Raw genomic sequence first — 24057 nt, 5'->3', positions numbered from 1 at the left:
TCTCTTCCCATTTTGATGTTCAACTCTAAATACTGTAATTATGCTCTGTTTACAATATGTCTGGCAACTTCATATCTTCATTGCAGTGCTCATAACCAAGGCACCATATTTCCAGTGTCAGGAATAATTTTCCAGGCACTAAAGTACCAAAAGTCTTATTAAAGTCTAGAGAAATTAAATTAAAGCAAAACACTATCTATAAAGCAGCACTAAGTAGAGGCTAAAGGGAGCCATTTGAACTTTCTGTGCATGATTAGATCTGCAAAAAAATCTGTTGAGAAAACTTTTGTCCACCCTCTAACCCATAAATAATGTTTCTGCAAAATCAGATCCGCCACATTCCCTTTGTGCACAAATCCTGTCACGCTGCACAAGTTTGTCTAAGCTATCTGGCATGACCTGTTCTTCAAGGAAAAAAAAAAAAAAAAAAAAGAGAGAAAAAAGGTTGCTTTCCATCTTTCATGCGACTTCAGGTTATATCTAAGTTTCCACACTACATGTTTCGCAGCGTTGCTAACTCATCTCCCACCCCCTTATGGTCCTGGGAGATGAGTGTTGCAAGGTCTTTTGAAGATATTTGCTTACTCCATATGGGAGAAAGTCTCGATGAAAGTCTTCCAGCCAAACTGGGAGATTTTTTTTTTTGCTTGCTGTTAGGCAATGCTGAATGAAGTTTCCATGCCAGCTGGTGACATGTCCAGTGGAAACATCAACACTGACAATAATAGCAGGAATAGGTGGCTTGTCATTAATCCATCAGAGCAGCAGATGCAGAGGTAACAAAGTCCCATCAGCCAACCCACCAGCCAGAAAACTTGGGAAGAGAAGCAGCTATTTTGTGTGGGTTAAACTAGCTGTCTGCTAGATTTCAGGCTGTAGTACACGCCTGTGCCTGCTGATCACTACTGTTCTTCAGCAGCTCTTTCTGTCTCTGTGCTTCATTCACCCTAAAAAGAGAGCTTTGTCACAGCCTCTCTGGGAAATCAGTTTCTTTCTACACCATAGTAATGTAAGCTCTAAAAAAAAAAACCACAGAAATTTGCTGAACTTGCCACGGTGATTGTTTTTTTTGCCCTTGCATTATGAAGCCAGTCCTTTAGAAAATGCTTATGGGCGTAGTGAAGACTTCCAAATTTAGAATTCTCTAAGATCTCAAAGTTAAATTCCAAGCAGTTGCTTGTCCAGTATCCTACAATAATTTTCTTGTCCTGCCTTTGAAAATACACACCTAGCTTTTTGAGTGGATTTGTTTAATTGAAGAACTCCAGATCCTCCCTTTCCATTTCTGGTTACAGTGCTCACCTTCTGTATCACTTCACCCTTTGTATAAATAATTAGAAGCTTGAGATTCATAAAACAGGTTAATCAGTAGTTGCAAAGGACTCTGAGAACACTGGAGCAGGGTCTGAGTGAATGCCAGCCAGCATTAACTTACTGTCTTTTGCCTGTAGCCATCTGCATTTTTATATATAACCTATCACACAAACACACACACATACATATATTTATAACCTATATACACATTAGATTGTACTAATGTATTAAAATGTTCATGGTTTAGTTGCAAATTAAACCACGAGAGCTCTACTGGTTTGCATAACATGCCAGTCCCTAAGGTCTTTTAAATATGTACCATTTGTGTGTGGTTAAATATTTTTAATAGCACTTGGGTATTTTGTCCTCTCTTATTATCTAAAACTCAGTGGTTATTCTTAATTGCATAGAAGAAATGGGGCACTGTTTTGTCTCAGAAACCAGTGCTCTGACTCTCCTGGGCTTCAGAGGCAAGATTTCAAGTGCCAGATCGAGCCTCTACTCACTCACAAAAAATTTCACAGCCTGAAATGTTAATTATGCAAGTCTCATCACTGAGCAGCCATTTTGAAATGCAAGTTTGCAGTGCACTAAAGCAGCTACTGAGGAGTTCGTATTTTCAACACTGGTATCTTGGACCATAAGTTCTCAGTATAAATGATAAGGAAAAGAAGTGTAATAGCTTAGAAGGGTGGAAGGGACCACAGTGGGTCATCTGGCCCAACCTTCCTGCAGGATCCCCTCCTCTTCCTAATGCATTTCCTTTTAGTGTAGCCCTGTTGGGTCTCTTCCAATCAGGACACCCTGATTCTTATATTTTTTTGTAGCAGGAAGGTGCACTCTGGTTTCATCCCAGCAAAACCCAGCCCATATTCACAGACCTAGAACAAATCTTGTGCAGAGAATGGCTGTAGTTGCTGTGAATGAATGTGAAACAGTTCCTCAGGAGCATTCATTGTAAAATGGAGAAGCATCTGGTTGGGAAGTACTTTTAAACACCTTTGTTTGCTCTGAACTGCTATGAGGAAAGTCAAGCAGATAGAATAACCAATATAATTATGTATAATAATTCAATATAATGTTATTTTGACTGCTCATTCTTCCCAAAGATGAAGCCGCTTTCCAGAGGGGTTTAATTTATTTTTCAGTAACAGAAAAGAATTGCAACATAGAAGTGCAAATAAAGCAAGCAGGAACACCAGAGAGGTGGCAGAGGATCCATCCTTCGGGTGTTTACAGGACTTGGCTGGACAGTCATGACTCACCAGATCTGGTGGTGAGTGGTAGGTTGGACTGAAGGTCTCCAAAAGTCCCTTTTGAGTAACGTTTCTGTGATTCTGTCAGTCCCACTGTGGAGCAGAACGAGGTGTCAGGGTTGATACCTGAAATGACAGGTCTCAACAAAGGCCTTGCAGTTCAGGGAGCTTTGCTGTTGGTATCAAACTCACTGCAAGCAGTAGATGGTCCTCACAGGTGGTTCAGAAGTCATGAGGTAATAGTGGAACTGTGAACTTGGATTTGAAGCAGAAGGTCATTTCTGCATCATCAGGCAGGTTTCTGTGTTATCTCTATGATGACACCATTCATGAAACCATATTAATACATGATTAGTGAGGATTTCAGTTGTAGATTTTCAGCCTTCTGTTGTAGTTCATAACCCCACAAGGTGTTTTTATCTTGCAGGTAAGAGTTTTAGTGTTAGCTGCAGGCTATACCATCCACTTTTGTTTCTGCACTGCTAGAGATTTTAATTGCACAATTACACATTGTTTTTGCACCAAAAAAACCCTGATGCAATCAGTGCACAAGATCTGCTGTGCTTGCTGAATGAGTCAGGTGTATATTATTCCTTTCACAGCCAGTATTCAGAATTGCCACGTAAAAATAAATGCCTAGAAAGGTGCATGTGCATTTATGTCTCAACACCAGAACACATCTCTGAGGTTCATACCTGAGTGTGGCTCCAGTAACTCACTCTGCCTTGCCATATGTTTTGGGGTTTTTTTTGGCCACTCAGTTTTTTACAACTCAGTGAGTAATTTGTCTCTCTGTTCACCTGTTTTGTGCAGTAATTAATGATGAGACCCAAACACTAATGAACTGCCCCCTGATCAATAATCAGAAGCGTTTTGTGTCTGCCAGAGCTTGTAGTGGCTGTTCCTCCAAAGTCTGATATTGCACCCCTGCCTCAGATTTATGGGAAAGATGTGCATCTGCTGAGGAACAGGTGTGTGTGTGCTCTGATCCTGTGAAAAATGGCAGGAATTCCAGGGGCATTTTCTATCAGGAGGTGGATTGCTGTGCATTAGCGGCAGGATAAGACACATCTTACTTGACAGAGCAAGAGAAATGCAAGTGGCAGTAGGCACTGAATTTCCATAATCCTTCTGAGCAGCTGTACACAACTGCAGGAGAAACTCTGGTCCTCCTGCTTCCAAACAGCCACACAAGGGGGGCAGGAGAGCATTTTATCTTTTCCAGCACTTTTTTCATCTCCCACCATGTGGGAAAGGAAAGGACAATCAAAGCCCCTCTTGCACACATGTGACAATTTCATTATTCTAAATGACATACTGGCCTGGCTAGCTTAAAGAAGCCTTTCAGGATGAGATTGCCTCCAGACTCATTATCCAGACAGTGGATTTTTACTTGGCTTTGATTGTCTGGAAGGCTGTGAAACAGAACCTCATTTTTCTTGTCGCAGAATCAGAATTCTTTCTAGTGCCTACGTGTTCTCATTTCCTCCTTCATTCTTTCACTAAAGGCCTTCTGGAACTCCAGAAAGTTTCAGTTCCCAGCCAGGGAAGATGGCAGAGCAAATATTAATGTCAGCCTAGAGAGGCATTTGTGACCATTTTCTCTGAAGTGACAGGTGCCTGGGCTGGACTCCGGGGTTTTTGTAGCTTCCCTCCTTATTTTTGTCCCACACAGACTCCAGGCCACCCGTTTTCAAGGTCTCCATTTCAGGCCCTTCCTCCTCCATCTTCTCAAGAACAGCTGTAAAAGTCTCGTTCATTCCTCACTGAACTCAGGTTCCATCAGTAAAATAATGTAGCAAAGATTCATTCCATGAGAGGGACATGCTTTGGTTTTGCAGGTGATGAATCACTTCGTGTTTATTTTTCCAGACCTGGTAGAAATCTTCACAGTCACTGAGGTGAACATCAATCAAAATGAAACTGTATTAAAATAAGATATTGATTTAATTTAATAAAATATACCTCCCACGTTGAGAGCAGCAGTAGAACAAGGTGTTGTACTTGGGTTTCACTCCCTGTAAAATTCACACAAAATAAGAACTTCTGCCTCAAAGTGACCACTCTGATCCTTTTTCTTATGCCCCCTTTCAAATCTGCAAAAAAAAAAGCCCTATTCAGTATCTTGCACATGACTAAAATATATAGGGAAATATATAGGGAAAATCCTGGATGTGGATTGGTTTGGCTGCTCAGAAACAAGTTTTAAAAATGGTGGGTACTCCCTGATTGTTAAAGTTGGGAATGATTTGGAGTTTTTTTAATTAGTGGCCTTTGAGGCAAGCAATAGAAGGGACTAAATTACTACTTAAATTAGATAGACTGAGGTCTTCCTTGAAGAAAATGAAAGTCAAAAGTTTATTCATTATTTAGGATTGAGGCATTTTTGAGGGAAAGTTGGCACCTGAGCCTACCTACTAGAGTTAGAAAGCTGAAGGTAGAAGATATTTTATTTCAGGCATTCAGAGGTAGGTGAGATGTGACAGATGTGTAAGAAATAGCAGCATGTTTAGAAGACAGAAAGCAAAGCTCATCATACAGTAAAAATACAGCAATTATCAGTCTGAGGCACAGAAATACAGGTTTAATTGTATTTTATCAGAGTGCTGGAGTGGTATTTTTATTTCCTCTTTCATACTTACAGGAAACCCTTTTCCATTTTGCTTCTAAAAACACTTAAAAGCCACAATACCCTGCAGTTTAGTTTGCAGCATATGGAAGATCCTAAGCATGGTTTTTCCTGCAAAATGATTTTGATCTATTAAGTTCAGCTGTTCAGGGGGAGTGGCGGGAGATCTGAATGATGCTGAACTCCTGAAGTGTAGAAAGTGAGATTTAAGAGTGCATCATTCTGGCTCTTTTAACATCAGGAACAGATCACTGGATCATTTTTCTCCTTTTTTTTCCCTGAAATTGGTACGTTTGATGTCATTTTTCTTGTCGTTTGATGTCATTTGTCTTGGAAAGTGGGGTGGGTTTTTTTGCATGACTTGGGAATACAGAAAGTGTGAATCTCATTCAGCAGATATTGGGTAAACAGGTTCTGTTGCTTTTGTGAGCAATCATACTGAATTCAGGAGAGGCCTCTTTAATGAATGTTTCCACACAAATTAAGTGACTGCAATGAATTAGGAGGAATCACTAACATTGCTTCAAAAAAGTGTATGGAACAAAATAAAAATATCTCAACTCCAGGTGAATTTTCTATACCCTGTTGAAGGAATACAGTTGTTATTAACTAAGTAAACTCTGCAATAGGTGTGTGAATGGAAAATGTAGCCTGAACTACACCTATTGTAGTCCATCAATATCATCCCAGTCAAACCAATGCAGTAAATCCTGGTTATCAGCCACTCCTGAGGAATTTGATTCTACCATTTCCCACGGGATTTTTTTAAAGTCACAGCAGTTTGGAATAACCTCTTTTTTCTCTTCCTGTTAAAGAACATTCCAGAAAACTTTTTCTCTCAGATAAAATTTCTTCCCAACATTGCCTGGGGCTGAGGAGTCTGGAACAGCTCAATCCTAGAGGAGTCACAGCAGAGGAAAATCAGTAAATTAGACACCTCCTGGCTACTTTTGTGTGTGAGGGATCTGGATCAGTTCTCTAACACATTTCACAGCGACCTCTTGCAGGGGGAGCTGAGGCAGTAAATGAAACCCAAAGTGCTTTGCATCCACTTTGCAGTTGTGTTCCTCCACCATGTCCTTCTGAGTACACGTGTGCTGAACATAGACAATGAATTATGTTGATTTCAATGCAACATTTTTGGGCCAGTCCAATTTCTTGCAATATTCCGTGGTTTTAAGTTTCTGTCTGTGAGGGGGGGATTTGCATTTATTTGCTTTGCAATGTTTCTCACTTTAGTTAAATTTGAGAGCAGTTGAAAAATGTATTGCTTTAGTTTAATTAGCTCGGTGGAAAAAAAAGTTCCTTTCTTGGGCAGTAATTATTAGTTGTATATTATTAAAAGGAAGTAGTTCACATTCAGTTACTTAGCAGAAATAATTGAATCCTCTGATCCAGTAAACTAGCTCACTTTGGATTCAGCTGGTTTTTAATTTAAGACCTATAGAAGAGCAGACCTGTAATCTCACTGCAGGGAATTGGCTTCACTTTCCTGCAGTTCATAAACCACGAGAGTGAAATTGCAATCCCCCACAGCAGTTTTCTCTTTATTTTTTCGCATTTGCTTGAAAGTTTAATTTTATGAGACAGAGCTGATTTTAAAGTTTAAAGTGCCCTTTTTTTTGTTGTCGTTGTTTTGGTGCTTCTTCCCCCCCCCCCCTTTTTCTTTCCCCCCCTTGAACAAAAGGACTCCCAGCTCTGTCTGCAGTCTGGTGTGTAAGTCTCAGACAGCGGCAATTTCAGGATGTTTCAAAGATGTAAACACAGTTGGGTACTTCCATGAGCCCTTTGGCGACATTCCAAGAGAAACACAAATAGCTGACTAGTTTGGAGCGGATCTACACGGAGCTGATTCTCAGCTGGAGTAGCTTGGCTGGGCTCCACCAGCTTTTGAGCCGTTTACACCTGGTGAGAAGCAGCCTCTCCACTTCACAGCAGCTTGAAACTCGGCTTTTTACCCTGGGCTTTTTACACAGTTACCACATCAAGGAGGGGATGGTGACTTTACATCGTGCTCCACTTGAGGAGCTGTAAATAGAACCACCGTGGCAGGAACTCATTGTTACACAGCTGCCTGAGCTCTCTCTCTTTTCCCTGACCAGATCTTAAGGGGAAAAAGTAATTTACCACTTGTTGGGAAATTGTTTTACATCAGAACACTTCCTTTGGAACTGCTGTTCATAAATTATTTTATTTAGTAAATTAGCATTGTTTAAAAGGAATTAAAGTGAGGATTTTCTTTGCTGCTAAGAAAGTAAATTGGAGCCAATCACAGAGTTTTTTTAGGTTGGAAAAGACCTCTAAGCACTCCTGTGCTTGTCTTTCAGCTCAAGGGGCTGAGGTCAACTGGCTTGACTGTTCAACACTGAGGCAAAGAAGTCATTGAGTACCTCAGCCTTTTCCCCATTCCTTGTCCTCATCCAATAAAGGATGGAGATCCTCCTTGGCCATCCTTTTGTTGCTGATGCATTTATAGAAACATTTTTTATTGTCTTTTACAGCAGAAGTTAAAGTTCTATCTGGGCTTTGGCCCTTTTTTCCCCACACAACCTCACAACAACCTCATATTCCTGAGCTGCTTCTTCCAAACTCTGTGAACTCCCTTTTTTGTTTTTTTTTTTCCTGAGTCCAGACAAAGCTCTCCCAGTACTACAACCCAAGGATGCACCTCTGTGTGTGTGTCAAATATTTCTAATAATGTCATTGACATCAGATAAGTAGATTTTTTTAAGGGTATCTCAGATTCCTAGTGAGCTGAGGGAGCATCCAGGTGTTAAACCTGTACCTTTTTGGTGTAGAAAGCTATATGGAAGCTGTTGGTTTCCACCACTGTGGAGCGAATTTAGGACTGCAGGAAAGCATGAATTTGGAACTTTGCTTGGATTCTGTTCACTTCAGGTAGACACATGGCAATATGAAGTGTTGGTGTGTGCTGTTTCAAACAATAAGTTCATCTGTTGCTAAATTGAAAACATTAAAAATAATACACTTCATGCATATATGCACACATGTTGGATTAATTTATTACTCTTGGAAGCATTTTCATGCTTGTTTAACTTAAAATGGCTAGGAATTTTCTAAGTGGGAAAAAAAAAAAGGTAAAAAAAAAATAAAAAGGAAGGAAAATCAGAAAAGAACTGGCAGGCAGTGAGTCCATATGGCCTAATTACTCCTGGTATTTGGAGAAAAGAATGCAAACCTGGTAAGTTCCTAAACTGAGAAGTGGCTACTGTGAGGGCCTTTTTTATTGATCCTCAGTGCACCTATTACATATCCTGCCTATTTTAGTCATGTTTCATCTAGGAGAGTCCCTCCTTGTAAAAAAAAAAAATGACCCCACAAGTGTAGAATGTCCATTCAAAGGGATATTCCATCTCCCCAGGCAGCAAACCTCTTATTCTTAGGGAACTCCAGGAAACACTGGAGTGGGAAGTGTGGGAGAACATTCTTTTTTATCTGCCTGGTCATCGGACACTGAATAACCATAAGGATGTCCTGCATAGATGGGCCTCAGATTATTTTTCCTTACAGGTTGGCCCATTCATGGCAAGTTTTACATTTAAAATGAGACTGGAAGTCTGTACAGTTCTACATCTGTACCCTCAGCACTGAATCTTTTGACTAATTATTCCAAATTAGCTTTTACCTTTCTTTGTTTCTGTTATTTTGTTATTTTTAAACAAATATCAGATGGGATATTATGATTTGCCTTCCAGCAGAATGAGATAAACTATTTACATTTGGTGTTGGTGTGTTTTAAATTCGGTCTTTCATTAAATTTCATTAAATTTTCTCCTTACCTGGTACCTTCTTCTTTTCTTGTTATGAAGATAAAGGAGATTTCATTTGATTTTTCATTGTTTTATAACAGATTAATGTTTAGAAATATCGGTTCCTTTTAGTCACAGCTCATTCTTTCTTCTTTCCAGTCAGAGATGTATGAAATCCTTTCCTAAACAAAAGAGGAATGATTTCATCAACTCAAATTGCAAAAGAAATAATTAATGACAAAGGGACCATACTCTTGATTTTTATCCTCCTTTCCTTTTGTGAAAACAATAATTTAATTTGATTCAGAGTTTCAAGAGTGACAACCTTGGATGCAAAGCAAGTAAGGCACAAACTCAGCAGAATTCCCTCCCCCTGGAAGGAATGTTGTCTGTGATGGCCAGGAGAGTGACAGAGGATCTGAGTTTAATGGAATGAGAGGAGTTTGCATTTATTAATTATGAGGCCTTAGACTTCATTAAAAAGACCTGGTTCCAATGTTATGAATGAGTGAATTTAAGTTTCTTTGCATAGTTTAATTCTTTTTGTACACTGCTTTCATACTTGGTCTCTGAAATCATACCACCCTTCTCTCTCCCACATGGAAATTAATCATAACATAAATCTCCTCATGCTCCTCCAGACCTCTGAAACCTGTTTTCCTTCAGATCTCAGTTGTGCTGTTGGCTCAGATGCCAAGATGTTGAATATTATTTCAAAGCCCATAAGCAAACAGTGCCCTCCTAATTATTCTTAGCACCAGTGACTTGAGAGCTGCTTTTGTCCCTGCCTGCTTTGGATGGTCCTCTCATGTGAGGAAGAAAAGACAGAAAGATGAGTGTTATTTCACAACTACTTTAGATGTTGAAATGGCCAATAACCCACCAAAAAAAAGGGGAAAAAAAAAAGGTTTTGTGAATCCTTACTTGGAGAGAAAGTAGAGTAAAAAGCAACTCAGTAAACCAGTTAGTTACTTACTGAGGAAGGGCTAAAAAGGCAAAATTGAGTAAATTCAGCTGAATTCAGGTGATAGGGATGTAAAATATGAACACCTGTAGAACGTGAACAGCAGGCAAATAAGGAAGGTATATATTGTATACAGTGCTGTATACCCATGCTCACAGGAGTGTAGCTAGTTAGAATAGTAAGATTATATATATATATATATCAAGGAATAATCAGATTTAAACATCCAACACTGACTTTTCTTGGGCTGAGAATCAGGGGTGAGTTTTACTTGGGGTTGTGCTGCTGAATCTTAACTGCTTTTTGTGCTCCATGGCCCTTGACCAGTCCCTCCTGCCAGTATGGCTTTCAACATGCATAGTCCAGGCTTCTAAATATCAAATATGTGCAGCTCTGCTGTTATCAGGAAGGGCAGCGAGACTGAGGAAGGTGATTCAGTCTGTTCTTTTCCCACTGAGCTCCTTTACAGTCGCCGACCAATATCTGTTTATTTTCTGAAAGGAGAAAAAACGTCAACTGTTGTGGAGGAAAGTTACACGTGTTTGGGAACCTTTGAGGTTTATTTGGTAAGCAAAGGAATTCTAGAGAGACAATTTGCCTTTCAGCTGCAAAAAAAAACCCCAGCAAACCAACCAACATGTAGGAAACTGTAGAAATTAGGATGTACAGTGATCTGCACGTTGTGGTTTAGTCCTGCGTTTTTTGCTACTAATCGAGGTAATAGAGAATCAAATTTCAGTCTCTCATTGCCTGTAATAGAAAAATCCATGTACACTGATTGTTCTCCCCATCAAGTATCCTTTTTTTTTTTTTTTTCTCATTGTATGTCTGCTGAGCACATTGAGGTGGTTTGAAAATGGAAATCCTTCAGTGTTCAGGTAAATGACAGGTGAAATCTGTGTAGTGCATCACCCTTTACAGTAGATCACGTGTAAAACCAAGTTGTGCCCCATTTAAATGACAAAAGAATTCTTGGACTACATGTTGGCTCTTTCCAGTAGTAGCTGAATAAAAGAAAAAAAAGAACCTAATAAGTAATTAAAGTGGTAATATGTTTGACCATTATTTTTTTAGTGTGACTTTTTTCTGTTACTATTGTAACAGAAACGATCCTTTCAAAGACAACTAAAGTGCTAATGATAGCTAAGAAGGTCATTTCTAGGAGGTTAAACTGGTTTAATTAGAATTTATGAGAAGGTTACTAGAAGAGTGCAGAGAGATGTTAAGGGGTTAACCTATAAGAGATTACATTGTAGTCAGTGTTCTGTTAAAGTTTGAATTAATTTTTCCCATGGGTTTTTCACATTCTAATTTTCAACTAAATGAGACATCTGTTTCAGAAAAGGAAAATTTGCTATGGTTGTCATAGCAACTATCATTCTGTAAGAAAATTATTCCAATGGTTACTTTAGAACAGAAAGATAGAAATTCAGTACATAAAGCAACATCCGATTGCTCCCACAAACTAGGATAATTCAGCCCTTTTTGTGTGGTAGATTATTTGACCTGCAAAACTTGTTCATATGTTTTTAACATAAGGTTAATTGTGCTGTAAACAAATTCACATCTGATGTATTTCCCCCTGGAGTCTTATATGTAGACAAGCATTATTCTTATAAAAATAATAATACAATTGAATCTCAGTAGTGTGTGGAGACACTCGAACTGTTTGCTTCAAGAAGGTAAGACCTAAATCAAAGTACATTTCTACAGGAGTGCTTCAATTCAGAGGTGAGAGACACTAATGATGTATGTCTTAAACTGCCAAATAAATTTTTCTTGGTGGTTTGTTTCAGTTTTTTTTTGGAGAATAGTGGATTTTTCTGTTATAGAACATACACAACAATATTTTCTATGTTAAATGTAAAATGTTATTATTGAAACATAAATTATGAAAATATTTTACTGTTCCTGAGTAAGCACTAAGCGAGAATACAGAAACTCAGTGCTTGACATGAAGAATTTAACTTTGCTTTCAGGTTCCATCAGAAATGGAAATTCTAGACCAAGTTGTCTTTGCATGATATCCAGGTCACAGACTTGTTAGTGGGTATTTGAGAAGATTGGTTTTTTTTTTTTCCCCTACTCAGAAACTTTGATGGCTGTTTTGCAGTAAATTTTCAGAAGAAGGGACTTGGGGATTTATAAAATCCCTGCGTGCTTATAAAGATGGTTTTGCTTTGGGGGCACTGAAGTGTGTGATTTGTCTTTCTTCTCTCAGCTGTGAAGCATGCCAGCATCCTCCACTGAATCCTTTCTTGGACTTTGGGTGTGTTTTTTTGCCAGAAATATTCCAGACACTTCTTTCCATCTCGTGATTGTCACAAAAGACAGCATAATGGCAAATCACACAAGTTGTAACATCTCCCCCTCACAAAAGAACAGCTCCAGCATGAATAACTTACCAGCCCCGCGTTTGGCTGCAGGCACCACAAAGGGAGCGAGGGAGGGAGGCACGGGGGAAAGTGCTGCTTGTCTTAATAAGCAGATCATGCCTATTCATAAGGGGAAATGGGCTTTTCACAGAGTGGCCCTGTAGTGTGGCCCTGGTAGAGGAAGCAGAGCCTCCCCCAGCTGCGGCTGCCGTTTGTGGTCACCCGGATTTCAGCGGAGCTGAGCTGACTGGTGGGCAGACCTGAGTGACAGTCGTGGTTATTTCTCTTTGTAAATGCTTCGTTGTGTTCTTCAAATAATTCTTCAGAAGGGGGTTGGTGTTTGACCTTTTCTTCTTGGGAAAAGTCCATCTTTCCCCTCGGTTTGTTTCTCGGGGTTAGTTCTGCTGGGGGGGCGATCCCGTCACAGAATCACAAAATATTCTGAGTTGGAAGGGACCCACAAGGATCATCAAGTCCAACTCTTAAGTGACTGAGCCACACAGGGATTGAACCCACAGCCTTGGCATTATTAGCACCCTTCTCTAATCTACCTAATCTGTCTAATCTCTCCTAATCTAATAAATCTACCCATGTGCAGCAGCACCAGGGCAAGTGATGGGTGGGAGAAGGGCAGTATATCCACTGTCAGTGGCTTTAAAAACATGATGTACTGTGCTGACACTCCTTTTGCCTCCTGTTTGCCCTTGCAAATATTTTCTGTCAGTGAGATTTTGCTCCTGGAAAATGTGCTCTGGGCCTATAGACTATTTGCCAAACAGTTGAGTGTTTTCATCTGGGTGAAGAAAGATACTGGGCGTGTAAGGTGTGGAGTGCAATCCCGAGGCAGGAAAGGATGGGGAGTTTAGAAAAAGCCTGACTACTGTGTATTTTTATAAAGCCTCCCACTTCTGTAATACCCAAGCACCCCACAAACTTCAGTTTATTTATTCTTAGGGCATTCCTGTGTGATAAAAATACTCCCATTCTGTCAGTGGAGAGCTGAATGTACGAGGGGCTGATCAAGCTCCACAGGCTGGGGTTTGGCTCTGTGTGACAGTGTCACTGCAGAGCGAGCCAGGTACTAGAATCCCAGCATTGTTTAGGTTGGAAAAGACCTTTAAGAGCACTGAGCCATAAACCTAACACTGCTAAACCATGTCCCCAAGTGCCACATCTACACAGCTTTTAACTAACTCCAGGGATGGTGCCTCAGTTCCAGAGCTTGACCTATCGGTGAAGAATTTTTCCCTAATATCCAATCTAAACCTCCCCTGGCACAACTTGAGGCCATTTCCTCTTGTCCCATCTGATTGTTACCTGGGAGAAGAGACTGATACCCACCAGGTTACAACCTCTCAGGGAATTTTAGAGGGATAAGGTCTCCCCTGAGCCTCCTGTCCAGACAATCTGTTACCACCCAGCAGCAGGAAGGTGAGAAGTCACATGCCTGTGAGCCAGGTGCTGTTCCTCCTCTGAGGAAAGGCTGCCAGGAGTTGAACAGGTAACCAGAAAAGTGTGATTTTGTAGCCCTGATATGTCTTTATCTTAGCTAGATGCCATGGTCTGAGCAACATGACTCAGAACAAGATTTCTGCTTCATTGCTAGTGCTGTTAACATCTCTTATTCACACACCTTCTTCACCTCCCTCCTCACAGCTTCTGGAGGCTGGGATATATTTCTGGTCCCAGTGGCAGATGTACAAGGTTTCACTTTTTTTTTGTTTCTTCTTCTTTGGACACCTGTTCCTCCAGACCCTGGTGATGCAGGGCAAGTGATGAAGAGCTAGATGAGATGTGGACACAGAAAACCTTTCAGTCGTCAAGAGTTGAGGCTCTTTTTGTCTGTGGAAGAAAAGCAGCCTATTCATTGTTCTTCAAATATTGGTGTGGCCAAAAGATGTCTGTCAGAAGATTATAAAATCTCCCACCTAAAACTAACCCCTCAATTTTATGACCTAGAATTGGAGCCTAGTCAGCAAGACATAATTTAACATTGTGATATAATTGCTGTGAAATACAGGTTTTTTAATCAATGGGATAGCAAGATGTGGATAAATTGTGTTCTGACTGGCAGTGTTACAGTCCTGCTGCTCCACGATCAGCTGCTCCATAAATATGGTTTAAAAAAATGTAAATGCCTGTCTGATAAGAAATCCTGAATATGGAAAGTCTTACTTAAAAGCAAGTCAACACACCAGAGGACAGAAGAAATTTATGTGTGAGAGAAGCAGCAGCATTCTTGTTCTGATGGGATGCATCCAATTAGGGAAACAAAGCAGCAGAGAGGATGTCTCTGACTTTGGAGCGGGATCTGTCACTGTGCCAGGGGCTGTCCTTGCCCAGCTGGTCATAGGATAAGGGCCAAATGCTGTGGGAGCCAATGTGAGACATACCCACATGTAGGTGTCTTGAGACAGGTGCTCCAAATGTTGTGGGAGTCGAGCAGGACGATCCACATGGGGACATCTTGGTATCCAGGTCAGAGGAATGCTGTGAATGTTTTACTGTCTGCTGGAAGTGGTAAGGACTGCACTGATTTGCCATCCAAGTTAAATAATGCTGGTTGTATGGAGAGAGGGGTTTACTGTGCACACAAAGGAGAAAATGAATGCCGCTTGTGTCTTCAAATTCCATGCTAGTGGAGAGTCAATCTCAGTGTTTTAATTAGATAACCAGTACATGGAAGTAGCACTGAAGACATTCTCCTCCTCTCTTGGCAGGCAACCTTGGTTTTATGGCTGGGGCTTTAATCTTCCACGAGGCCAAGCACTATTAGAGAAATGGAACCTTATTCCAGACGGAATAGATATTCTTATAACACACGGACCACCTCTCGGTAAGGAAATACCAGTGCTCTTAGCTCTGTATTTCGGATGATTGTGCAGAAACTGTTGGCTCTCTTCAGAAACAGGGTGCAATCCTGACTGGAAAAAAGTCAAAAGTACACATGCATACTGATTTCAGCAGCACCAGGACTTCAGCTCATGATTGCCTATGATACCTGTGCCCAGGGGTAGGGAATTAAATAACGGCTTAAAAAATAAAACCTCAGCACATAAAGCCTTAACGAGCTTTATAAATAAGCAGGGGCTCGTTTACCTGTGCATTTGTCTAATCTGCCAGTGGTGAAATTACTAGATTGAAAGCATGGAGCCTGCTTGAAGAAAAATGCAGGATTAGGATCTTATTTTTTTGTCACTTCAACAAGTACCCAGAATCTCTATTTTTCCTGCCCATGCTGACTTGGTGCACCTTCTGCCTCACAAACCCAAATGCTGCCATAGTTTGCCTGTTCTTTGGACAGCATGGGTGAGTTGCTTATCTGTAGTACAGTCTGGCAACAGGAGCAGATCAAAAAGAAATAGTTTTGCATGTGTATTTTCCAAATATCAATAGAGATGATACAAAAGCCACAAGAGATTTTTTATATTCCTAGAAAATGGTGAAATTGCCTTTGTTACAGAGATGATATAATCACATGAACTTGTCCAGAAAAGGCTTAAGTCTGTTTTTTGGTGAATTTAACTTATAGCAATCTATATTTAATGTGACTGTGTTTTTAACTCTCACTAATTTAATAAATGGACATGGAGCATGTACTGAAGTCTTCTGTTGAGTGCTTTGTGTGAAATGAAGGCAGCTTTAGTCTCCCCAGTTTCCTGACCCTAAAACCCTCTTGTCTTCCACCCTTTCTTCCCTTTCAGAGCTTGGAGGAGAAAGTATCTTAAGGGTTTGTGTTTTTTTTTCTTTAGAAAACATGTTTGCATTCCCCTGTTCACTAATCCTGGGGGAAAGCACCTCTTTGTGAGTATAGTTTCTCACAGCAGGGGTTGTGTTTTGATACTTCACCCTAAGTGGAGTCTCATGCCATGGACTAATTTTAATATGAGCCTCTATCATGGATGTCAGAAATCAACTGTTTGGACCCTGAGGTGTCAGCTCCAAAGTTTGTCAGAAGCTTTTCCAGCACTTTCAAAATTGTTTTTAAAACCAGCTGTAAAAAAATATCCAGCCTTCAGCTGACCCAAAGGTTCACCTGCAATCCAGTGCTGGAAAGTGGAGAGAGGGGTTCACATCACCCAGCTTCAGCCACCTTGATAATTCAGCCACCAGGCCTCTCCAGTAGCCTCTGGGATCTGCAGAGGAAGGAGAACCTCTACACAGATTATCTTCCCTCACTCAACAGACATACTTCAATCATACATTTAATAATTGAAAAGTAATTTAATAATTATAGTAATTCTGAGGAAGAGCCGCCCATCTTCACTGATTGCAATGGAATAATGTGAATTTCCCCCCGTCTCCATGTCTCAGTATTTGTTCCTTTTTTTTTTTTTTTTTTTAATTTTTAATCTTCAACCATCCTCCAGGAATTTTTTTTTTTTTTTTTTTTTTTTTGTATAGTTCCTGTTTCTTTGTCTCTCTCTTACTGATGCATTAATAGGTGGCTCAGGCACAGAACCCATCAGGTGTTGCTCTCCCTGACACCCAGGGCAACAAATATATGACACTTAAAAGAAATTAGGACTCTACCTAATGTAGGGAACCTCCTCATTGTGTAGCTCTACTCAGCTCTGTCCACAGACATTTTGGGAGACAGGATCCTCCTTGACCCTCCCAGCCAATTATTTTAATCAGAATGCTGATTATTGTTGCTCTGATCTTGGGCAGCACCACTAGAGCTGTTCCCAATGATCATAAATAGCAATCAGTCTTCTTGTAAATTTTAGGGTTTTTTTTCTCCAGCAGAGCTGCCTAAAAAAGTAGATTCATCATCCATTTTCTGTGCTGCTTTCTCATTCCCTCACTTCAAGAGTGTGCATCCTCCTAAACAAATTAATTCATTACTCCATAGATTTGAAATGGTGTGATTCAGATGCAGAAGCAGCAGTAAGAGTTTATGGACTTTGTTTCTCAGTTAGTGACAAAAACTTGAGTAATTTTTTTCTTCTGTTTTAGAGTAGCGCTTTGGGATGAAACCCACAGGAAAAGAAAACAAAGGTTAAAACAGCTATTATTGACCATTTCATTAGTAACCTGTTAGTTATTAATAAAGAGATGCCATCTATTTCACAGCTTATGAAATACAGTGTTTATGATGATGGGTTCAGTGCTAATGCTCATTTCCATATCAGCATCTTGTTGTCACTTTTATGTATGGTATAACTTTCAAAGTATTTTCCCCGATTCCTAAAGCTCTGCATTTATGATGCTTTTATTTCTCTTCCAAAAGTTCACTTTCCTTTTCTTTGTTTTTAATTTAATTTCACCTTTAAGTCTTCATTTGCAGCTGTCTGCTTGATTGTCTGTGACAAAGATTTATACTTTCCTGACAGCTGCAGAAACCTGTTTCAAGTAACCAAACATTAAAAAAAACCCTAAGATGAACTCTAATTGTTAGCTAGGTGTAATCAATTATTCTTAGTTTGTGTAGTCAGGTGTACATAATAAGCTGCAAACATATGGGAAGGCTTCAGAAGGGTGATAATGCATGTAAACAAAAACATGTTCAACATAAATAATGCTTAATTTAATGGAGAAGTTAATTTTATGGATTTTTGTTTGTGAAGTTTTTGAAGTGGAAACGCTTTTGGCTTCCTGTTCTCCACAGACGTTTTGACAATTAACTGTTTCAAATCACTGAAGTAACAAAACCTATGGTTATAAGATGTTTATTCTTGGGGAAAAAAAAAACAAACCAAAAAAAAAGGCATGCCTGCACTTTAACATCTTAAATACTTCTTGTTTCCTGCAGTAAATTTTGACCTGCTGGTGAGCTCAGCAGAACATTGCTCTGCTCTGCCTGTGATTCAGAGGGACTTTCTCTTTGCCCAACCCCCTCACAGGTGCCAAGCAGAGGAAGGTACAAATCTGAATGAATTAAAAAGTTTTTGATCATAATCAGAACTTCCTCTTTTTGCATTAGGATGCTGCATTCCCACCTTCTTTCTGAAAACTGGACCTAGCTCTCTAACCATGACACAAGGGCAAAAACCCTGGCCATTTTCATAAAACCCCACAGTGTACTTTGAGCCCAGTTTTCAAGCACTGGCAGCTATAAAGAGACATTTCTCAATGTGTGAACCTACCCTGAAGCTCTAGCAAATCTGAGAGCTTTTCCAGGAGCTTGAATACCACAGTTCTGGGCTTTTAAACCAGTTGGTTGCTGCTTAGCCATGCTTGAGTGGACATCAAAAGGAAACCCATGAAAACCAGGTCCAGGCTCTCTAACTCTGTGCTAAAGGCACAATCTATTCACAGGACTGCAGCAATCCAGGAGACACAAAGCTAAAACAGGCACACGGGGAAAATGGCCAGAACAACACAATAAAACCAGGAAGATTTTATCTTTTCAGGTTTCCAAATTTGAGCCTGGTGACAGTGGCAGAACAATAGAAAGAAATCAGATTGGTTATTGCAAACCCTCTGATGCAACAAGATCCTTCTTCTACTACTACTTTGAAGGAAAACATGAGACTTCAGTTGGCAGTAAACATCCCCCTGCAGTATTTTTAGATAAAGAGGCAAGTTGGTGCAATATTTCTGTCTGTATTCATATGAAATACACATTTTCACACAATCTTTGTGCAAGTAAATATAGCACTTAAATAAAATCTACTGCAAAAGGCCTGAGTTTTCATTCCTGTCCATAAGTTTAGGTGAGTGGGACTTGCTGTGCCATGAATTGGTTAAACCAGTTTTGCCTGAGGATGTTAATTTTTGGGCACGCAGAAGGTTCCTCACCTGAGTTCCACTACTCTAGGATTCAGTGTGATATAGTTTTTATTAACACAGATTCCATTGCACCAGTCAAGGTGTTCCATTTAAAGAAGTGGATCCCAGGATTAGATTTAAACAGCTAAATGTTCATTTAAGTTGCCTGGAGACTCACTTTGGACTTGCTGCCCTTTACACCTCACCCTCTTCAAGGAAGAAAAATGGTTGAAACATTGAGTTTTCCCATTTACAGCAGTGCAAAAATTGCAGTGATCATTTTTTTTCTTTTTTTTTTTTTATTCCTCGAAAAACAACTGGTAAGGATTATCATAGTTCATTTTATCCAGACGAGCTTTTATGGTTTTCCTTGAGTATTTTTCCTTCCTTCCTCTTCTAATTATCAACACAGCTTTTATCATGTCAGTTCTTCTGAGGCTGCTTGTGAAAAGCCATGAAATCTCAGAAATGCTGCAGATTACCTGCCTTCTTTTAAAGCTTTCCTTTCTTTTCCAAAGGTTTTCTAGACTGGGTTCCCAAGAAAATGCAACGGGTAGGATGTGTCGAGCTGCTGAACACAGTCCAGAGACGAATACAGCCAAGGCTTCACGTGTTTGGACATATCCATGAAGGTCAGAACACATTTCTTTCCATATGTGTTTAGAAACCACCAACACAGAAGGTTTAAGGAGCATTTTCAAACTCGAATGTCTGAACTTCTAGAATTCAGATACATATTTAGCTGCATATATAGAGATGAAATTGGCTGATACATTTCAACATTTGTACTTCAGCTTCCCTTTCAGTTTCTACATCTATGAAAGAGGGTGATGCTTTCTTCACAGGGAGGATTACTGTGAATTTTAAAATAAGAACACAAGCCCAGTAGTTACTAAATATTAGGACTGATGGATTGTATTTTCCTCAGTTGAATCTGTGATTTAATGTAATTCATGCAAGCTCTCTGTGTTTCGGTTTCTGTGTTTTTAAAATGGGTAGGAATGCTCTGGGAGGTGCTTCTAAGGCTTAAGCTTCAAGCTTGTGCAATAAAGTGCATATATGAAGTTGAAATCAAGAGGGATGTCACCACTGCCTTATGTAGAAGTTCCAAGATATTTATTAATGCATTCAGATGCTTGGGCAGGGGAAACATTTTGTGCCCAGACGAAACAGTGGTTCTCTTGATTATTTGATATTTAGCTGGGAAAAAAAAATGAGTTCCCGTCACTTAAGTCAACAAATGGTGACAAAAATGCTCTGCTGAAGTTGGTGACAGCAGGAGTGCACCTCCAGGCAAAGGGAGAGGTAGATGGTGTCTGCCCTGGTCACATATTAAGGATTTCAAGCAGTGCCCCAGAAGAAGAAATCACTGGGCTGTGCAAAAGGTGACCCACTGGCATGTGAGTGTTTATTATCAGCTGCTTAGTCCTTGGCAGTACTAACTTACTGGCAGGAAAAGGTACTCCACTATTGCCAGATTTCTGCTTCTGGGCCTGCTCCAGCCTTGGATGTCGGATCTCTGTGGGTCTCACCAGGGCAGAAATGGAAAAACTGGAGTAGCTGGCATCCTGGTTTTGAGAAGAAACATGGCTCTTCCCAAAAAATCCTAGCCTGGTTTGCTGCTGGGGGCTTTCACCCTACATTAGAATGGTCATTGCTGAGAGCTGTGCTGGATTAAAACTGATGGAGGAGATGTTCAGATCATTGTGTTACAGCTCAGGGATTAAATCCATTCTCCTCATGTGCCTCCTCTGTGGTGACCTCTTAATGCCTGGGTAATGTCCCAAGTGCTGCTAAATCACAGAGTAAACAAATAATGCTGTTAGAGCACCTCTGATATTCCAATCAAATGGGCTGGTGAACACAGTTCAGACTCATCACTCCTTCAGGAGTTGTAAGCCAAGTGGGTTGCAGGGGATCCAAGCAAACAGCAAGCCTTGAAGCTTCGGGCAGGTAAACAAAATCACATCTGCTAGAACCAAGCCCAACTTTGGCTCTCAAGGGAAGAGAGTGGCACCTCCCTGGAATGCTAAAACTCGTGAATTAATGCAGTTGGCACAGTAGGTATGGAAGCACAGAAACAAGGTACTCTTCTTGTTAACTATCATCATTTAGAGGAAACAAGTGGGGAACTGCATAGCCTGTTTTGCAGTGGGATGCTGAATCTCTGCAGAGGAGAATTCCCTTTGCAGGCAGCCTGTGCAAACGAAGCTGCACTTTGTAGAGACAATTCATGATTTGAACAGATGAGTTCTTCCTCTGAGTGAGCAAAGCTACATCTGCAGCAGTCATTTACTGAACATCTGGGGGGAAGGGACGCTTAGAAGAGATGTTTCTTCCCTATTCCCCCCTCCCTGCACTTGCTGTGTCTGCCAAAAAATACCTCTGCACATGGGTTTCCTGCTGATGGAAGTGATGGAAGTGACAAGCAGCGTGGCAGGGACTAAAATCCTGGTTTTCCCATCACAGCCAATCCTTAGCTAAGGTTGTGGCCAAGGAAACTCTGCTGGCAGTAGGACAGGAGTGACAATCCATAGCATCAGGAATCTTCCAGCAAATCTCCAGATATGTGGCCAAGAAGACACAAAGTCCCAGCAGAGTTTTCTTCCCTCCCTAGTCCCTAATTATAGTGTGGTTTTTACATGGGGAGTCCAGGAGGCCCTGCATTATTCAGGGTATTTCAAGGTACAAAAAAAAAAAAAAAAAAGGAATTTGGCTACTGTTTCTTTGTTTGCAAATGATGCAACTGCCAGTGCTTCTGTAAGACACAAAACTGCACTCAGAAAAACCACAGGGTCCCAGGTACTTAGGATCTGAATGGCTGGAACTCAGTGCATGTAACAACAAATACATTTTCCTATTAACTTCACTAATGATGAGGCTGAATATTCAATGCAAAAACACTTCCTACCAAGTGATTCCTCACAGATCCTGTATTTTTGATTGTGAATTCTTCACGTTGATCAAAATATTTCAATGAAAGTTTCCAACATCCATCTTTTAGCTTTAGTGCAATCAAGCTTATGTTTTTTTCCTGGTCATTCATTAAAAGATTTTTCACAATGGAGAGCTTTTTCTTTCTCAAAACACCAGGACTGTTAAAGGGCTTCTTCTTCCCTTTCTGAAACAGCATTTCACAGTATTTTTAGAGGCATTAGGGCTGGAAGTTTGATTTTTGGTAGATTTTTTTTCCAATGTCTTAGACCTACCTTCTCATCCTTCCCAAAACTGAAATGGTTTTAAGAAAGAAAGCTTTGCAGAGAAAAGTATCTGTCTTTCTAAGGAGGTTTGGTGAGCTGGCTGCCAGAGATTATTGCCCCTAGCCAGTGAGGGGCTGTTTTTTTTGTTTTTCTTGCACAATTAAAAAGATGGCAAAAAGTTCAGTAGGACAAAGATGGGTTTTTTTCAGGGGACCAAGAGAATTTTTAAATTCCTTCTGAGTGATAAATGTGGCCCTTACCATTGTGTGGGAAAGGTGAAGAGTTGAAAAATAAAGAAGATAATGGTGAATCATGAGAGTAACCAGAGTTTTTCTTCCTTTGTAGGTTATGGTGTCATGGCTGATGGAACCACTACCTATGTGAATGCATCTGTGTGCACTGTGAATTACCAGCCACTAAATCCACCTATAGTTATTGACTTACCTACTCCAAGGAACACATGATTATAATGAGGATTTAAAGTTGTACCCAACACATTATAGCAACTTTATATTGCTGGCTGAGAATCCCAATAGGGAACCATTCAACAACAACAACAACAACAACAAAAGCAAAATCCTTCTTTTTTTCCCTGCTAGCTCTTCCCAGATAAATTTCGAGTAACAAAAGTGGATGAGGAACAAAGACATTTTGGTGCCAGGAACAGATTAAAGACTTAACATTTCACCATTAAAATATTTGTGAACACAGAAAAGTGAATGCATTCGACATATAAATATATATATATATACATACACATATATATATATCTAGTAGGGCTTTTGTATATACTGTGTATTGGACTTATTAAAAGAACGATGTCTTTCAAAGGAGTGTTTCTTTAAGAAAGTTTGCAGTTTAAACTTCAGTGTTTAGACTAGGATTCCCTCATTTCAGATGTTTCCCAGTGAGCTCTTGATAAAAGAAAAATGATGGTAAAGATGTTTTCCCTTAATTAACACGGCAAATATAAAAGATGCTGCACAAATGACCAGTCACAGGAGGAATGATATTACTCCAAATCCTCCAGGTCTAAGTATTTGCATCTATTCAAAACCAGTGCAATAGAGGCCCTAATTCACTGTACTGAAATGAAGTTTTACTACATCTGGCATTACAGATGGTAAGGGAAATGGTGCATATTGCCAGCATGCTGTAAACAGCTCAACATTCGAGAAGGGAGACTGTGTTAAGTGCAGTATAAACTCAGGAATTTGTAACCTCTAAAAACAAGGATGACATTTCCCTAAAAAAAAAAAAAAAGGAGGAAAAAAAAAAGAAGGAAAAATATAACAGTGTTTTCATGTGGTAAAGAGATATATGACTGTATTAAAAAAAAACAAAACACAAAAAACAAAAAGCAAAAAGGAAACAAAAAAGAGAAAGAAAAAAAAAACCATTAAAAGCCCACCCAATGATCAGTGATGGTATTTTAAATAAAACCCACTGGCACCGTCAGTTTAAAACATGCTAGTGGGATGTGCAGCCAATGCTGAGGTGACTGGTTTGAATCTGGCCCTGGTCAGGAGGGGTTAAATGTCATTGTGATCATTTTGTCCCTGGGGAACATCGTGGATGTTACGGGAAGGCGCCAGCCCCAGGTGGAGTTTGGGGATTCACTTCTGGGGAGCTGTAAGGAGTGCACACGGATGGGAACAGAGCAGAGGGCACCTCACCTGGTGTTGCTGTTTGCCCACTCATGGACACTGCTGAGAGAGGCCCAAACTGAAATCCAGCCGTGGTGTTGTAGGTGCCACCAGGCAAAGCAGGGGACGTGCCACGAGCAGGGTGGGGTGGCCCACAGTGGCACTGCCCATGCAGCTTTCCTGCAGGCC

At 40.2% G+C, this 24057-nt stretch overlaps 1 protein-coding gene across 3 annotated transcripts in view; it reads left to right on the top strand.

Moving 5' to 3' along the window:
• The window catches only part of MPPED1 (metallophosphoesterase domain containing 1), a 56376-nt gene extending 32794 nt beyond the window's left edge, over nucleotides 1-23582 (top strand). For all 3 annotated transcript variants that reach the window (XM_050325510.1, XM_050325508.1, XM_050325511.1), the window contains exons 5-7: nucleotides 15029-15144; nucleotides 19541-19654; nucleotides 22568-23582. In XM_050325510.1, the coding sequence (XP_050181467.1) occupies nucleotides 15029-15144; nucleotides 19541-19654; nucleotides 22568-22686 (349 nt within the window). In that variant the 3' untranslated portion in view covers nucleotides 22687-23582. The remainder of the gene's footprint in view (nucleotides 1-15028; nucleotides 15145-19540; nucleotides 19655-22567) is intronic.
• Nucleotides 23583-24057: the final 475 nt, after the last annotated feature.

The sequence above is a fragment of the Myiozetetes cayanensis genome, unplaced genomic scaffold (assembly GCF_022539395.1).
Source record: "Myiozetetes cayanensis isolate MyiCay16 unplaced genomic scaffold, myiCay2020 scf3, whole genome shotgun sequence".
Classification (NCBI taxonomy): Eukaryota; Metazoa; Chordata; class Aves; order Passeriformes; family Tyrannidae; genus Myiozetetes; species Myiozetetes cayanensis.
This window is presented reverse-complemented; position numbering and strand designations above follow the sequence as displayed.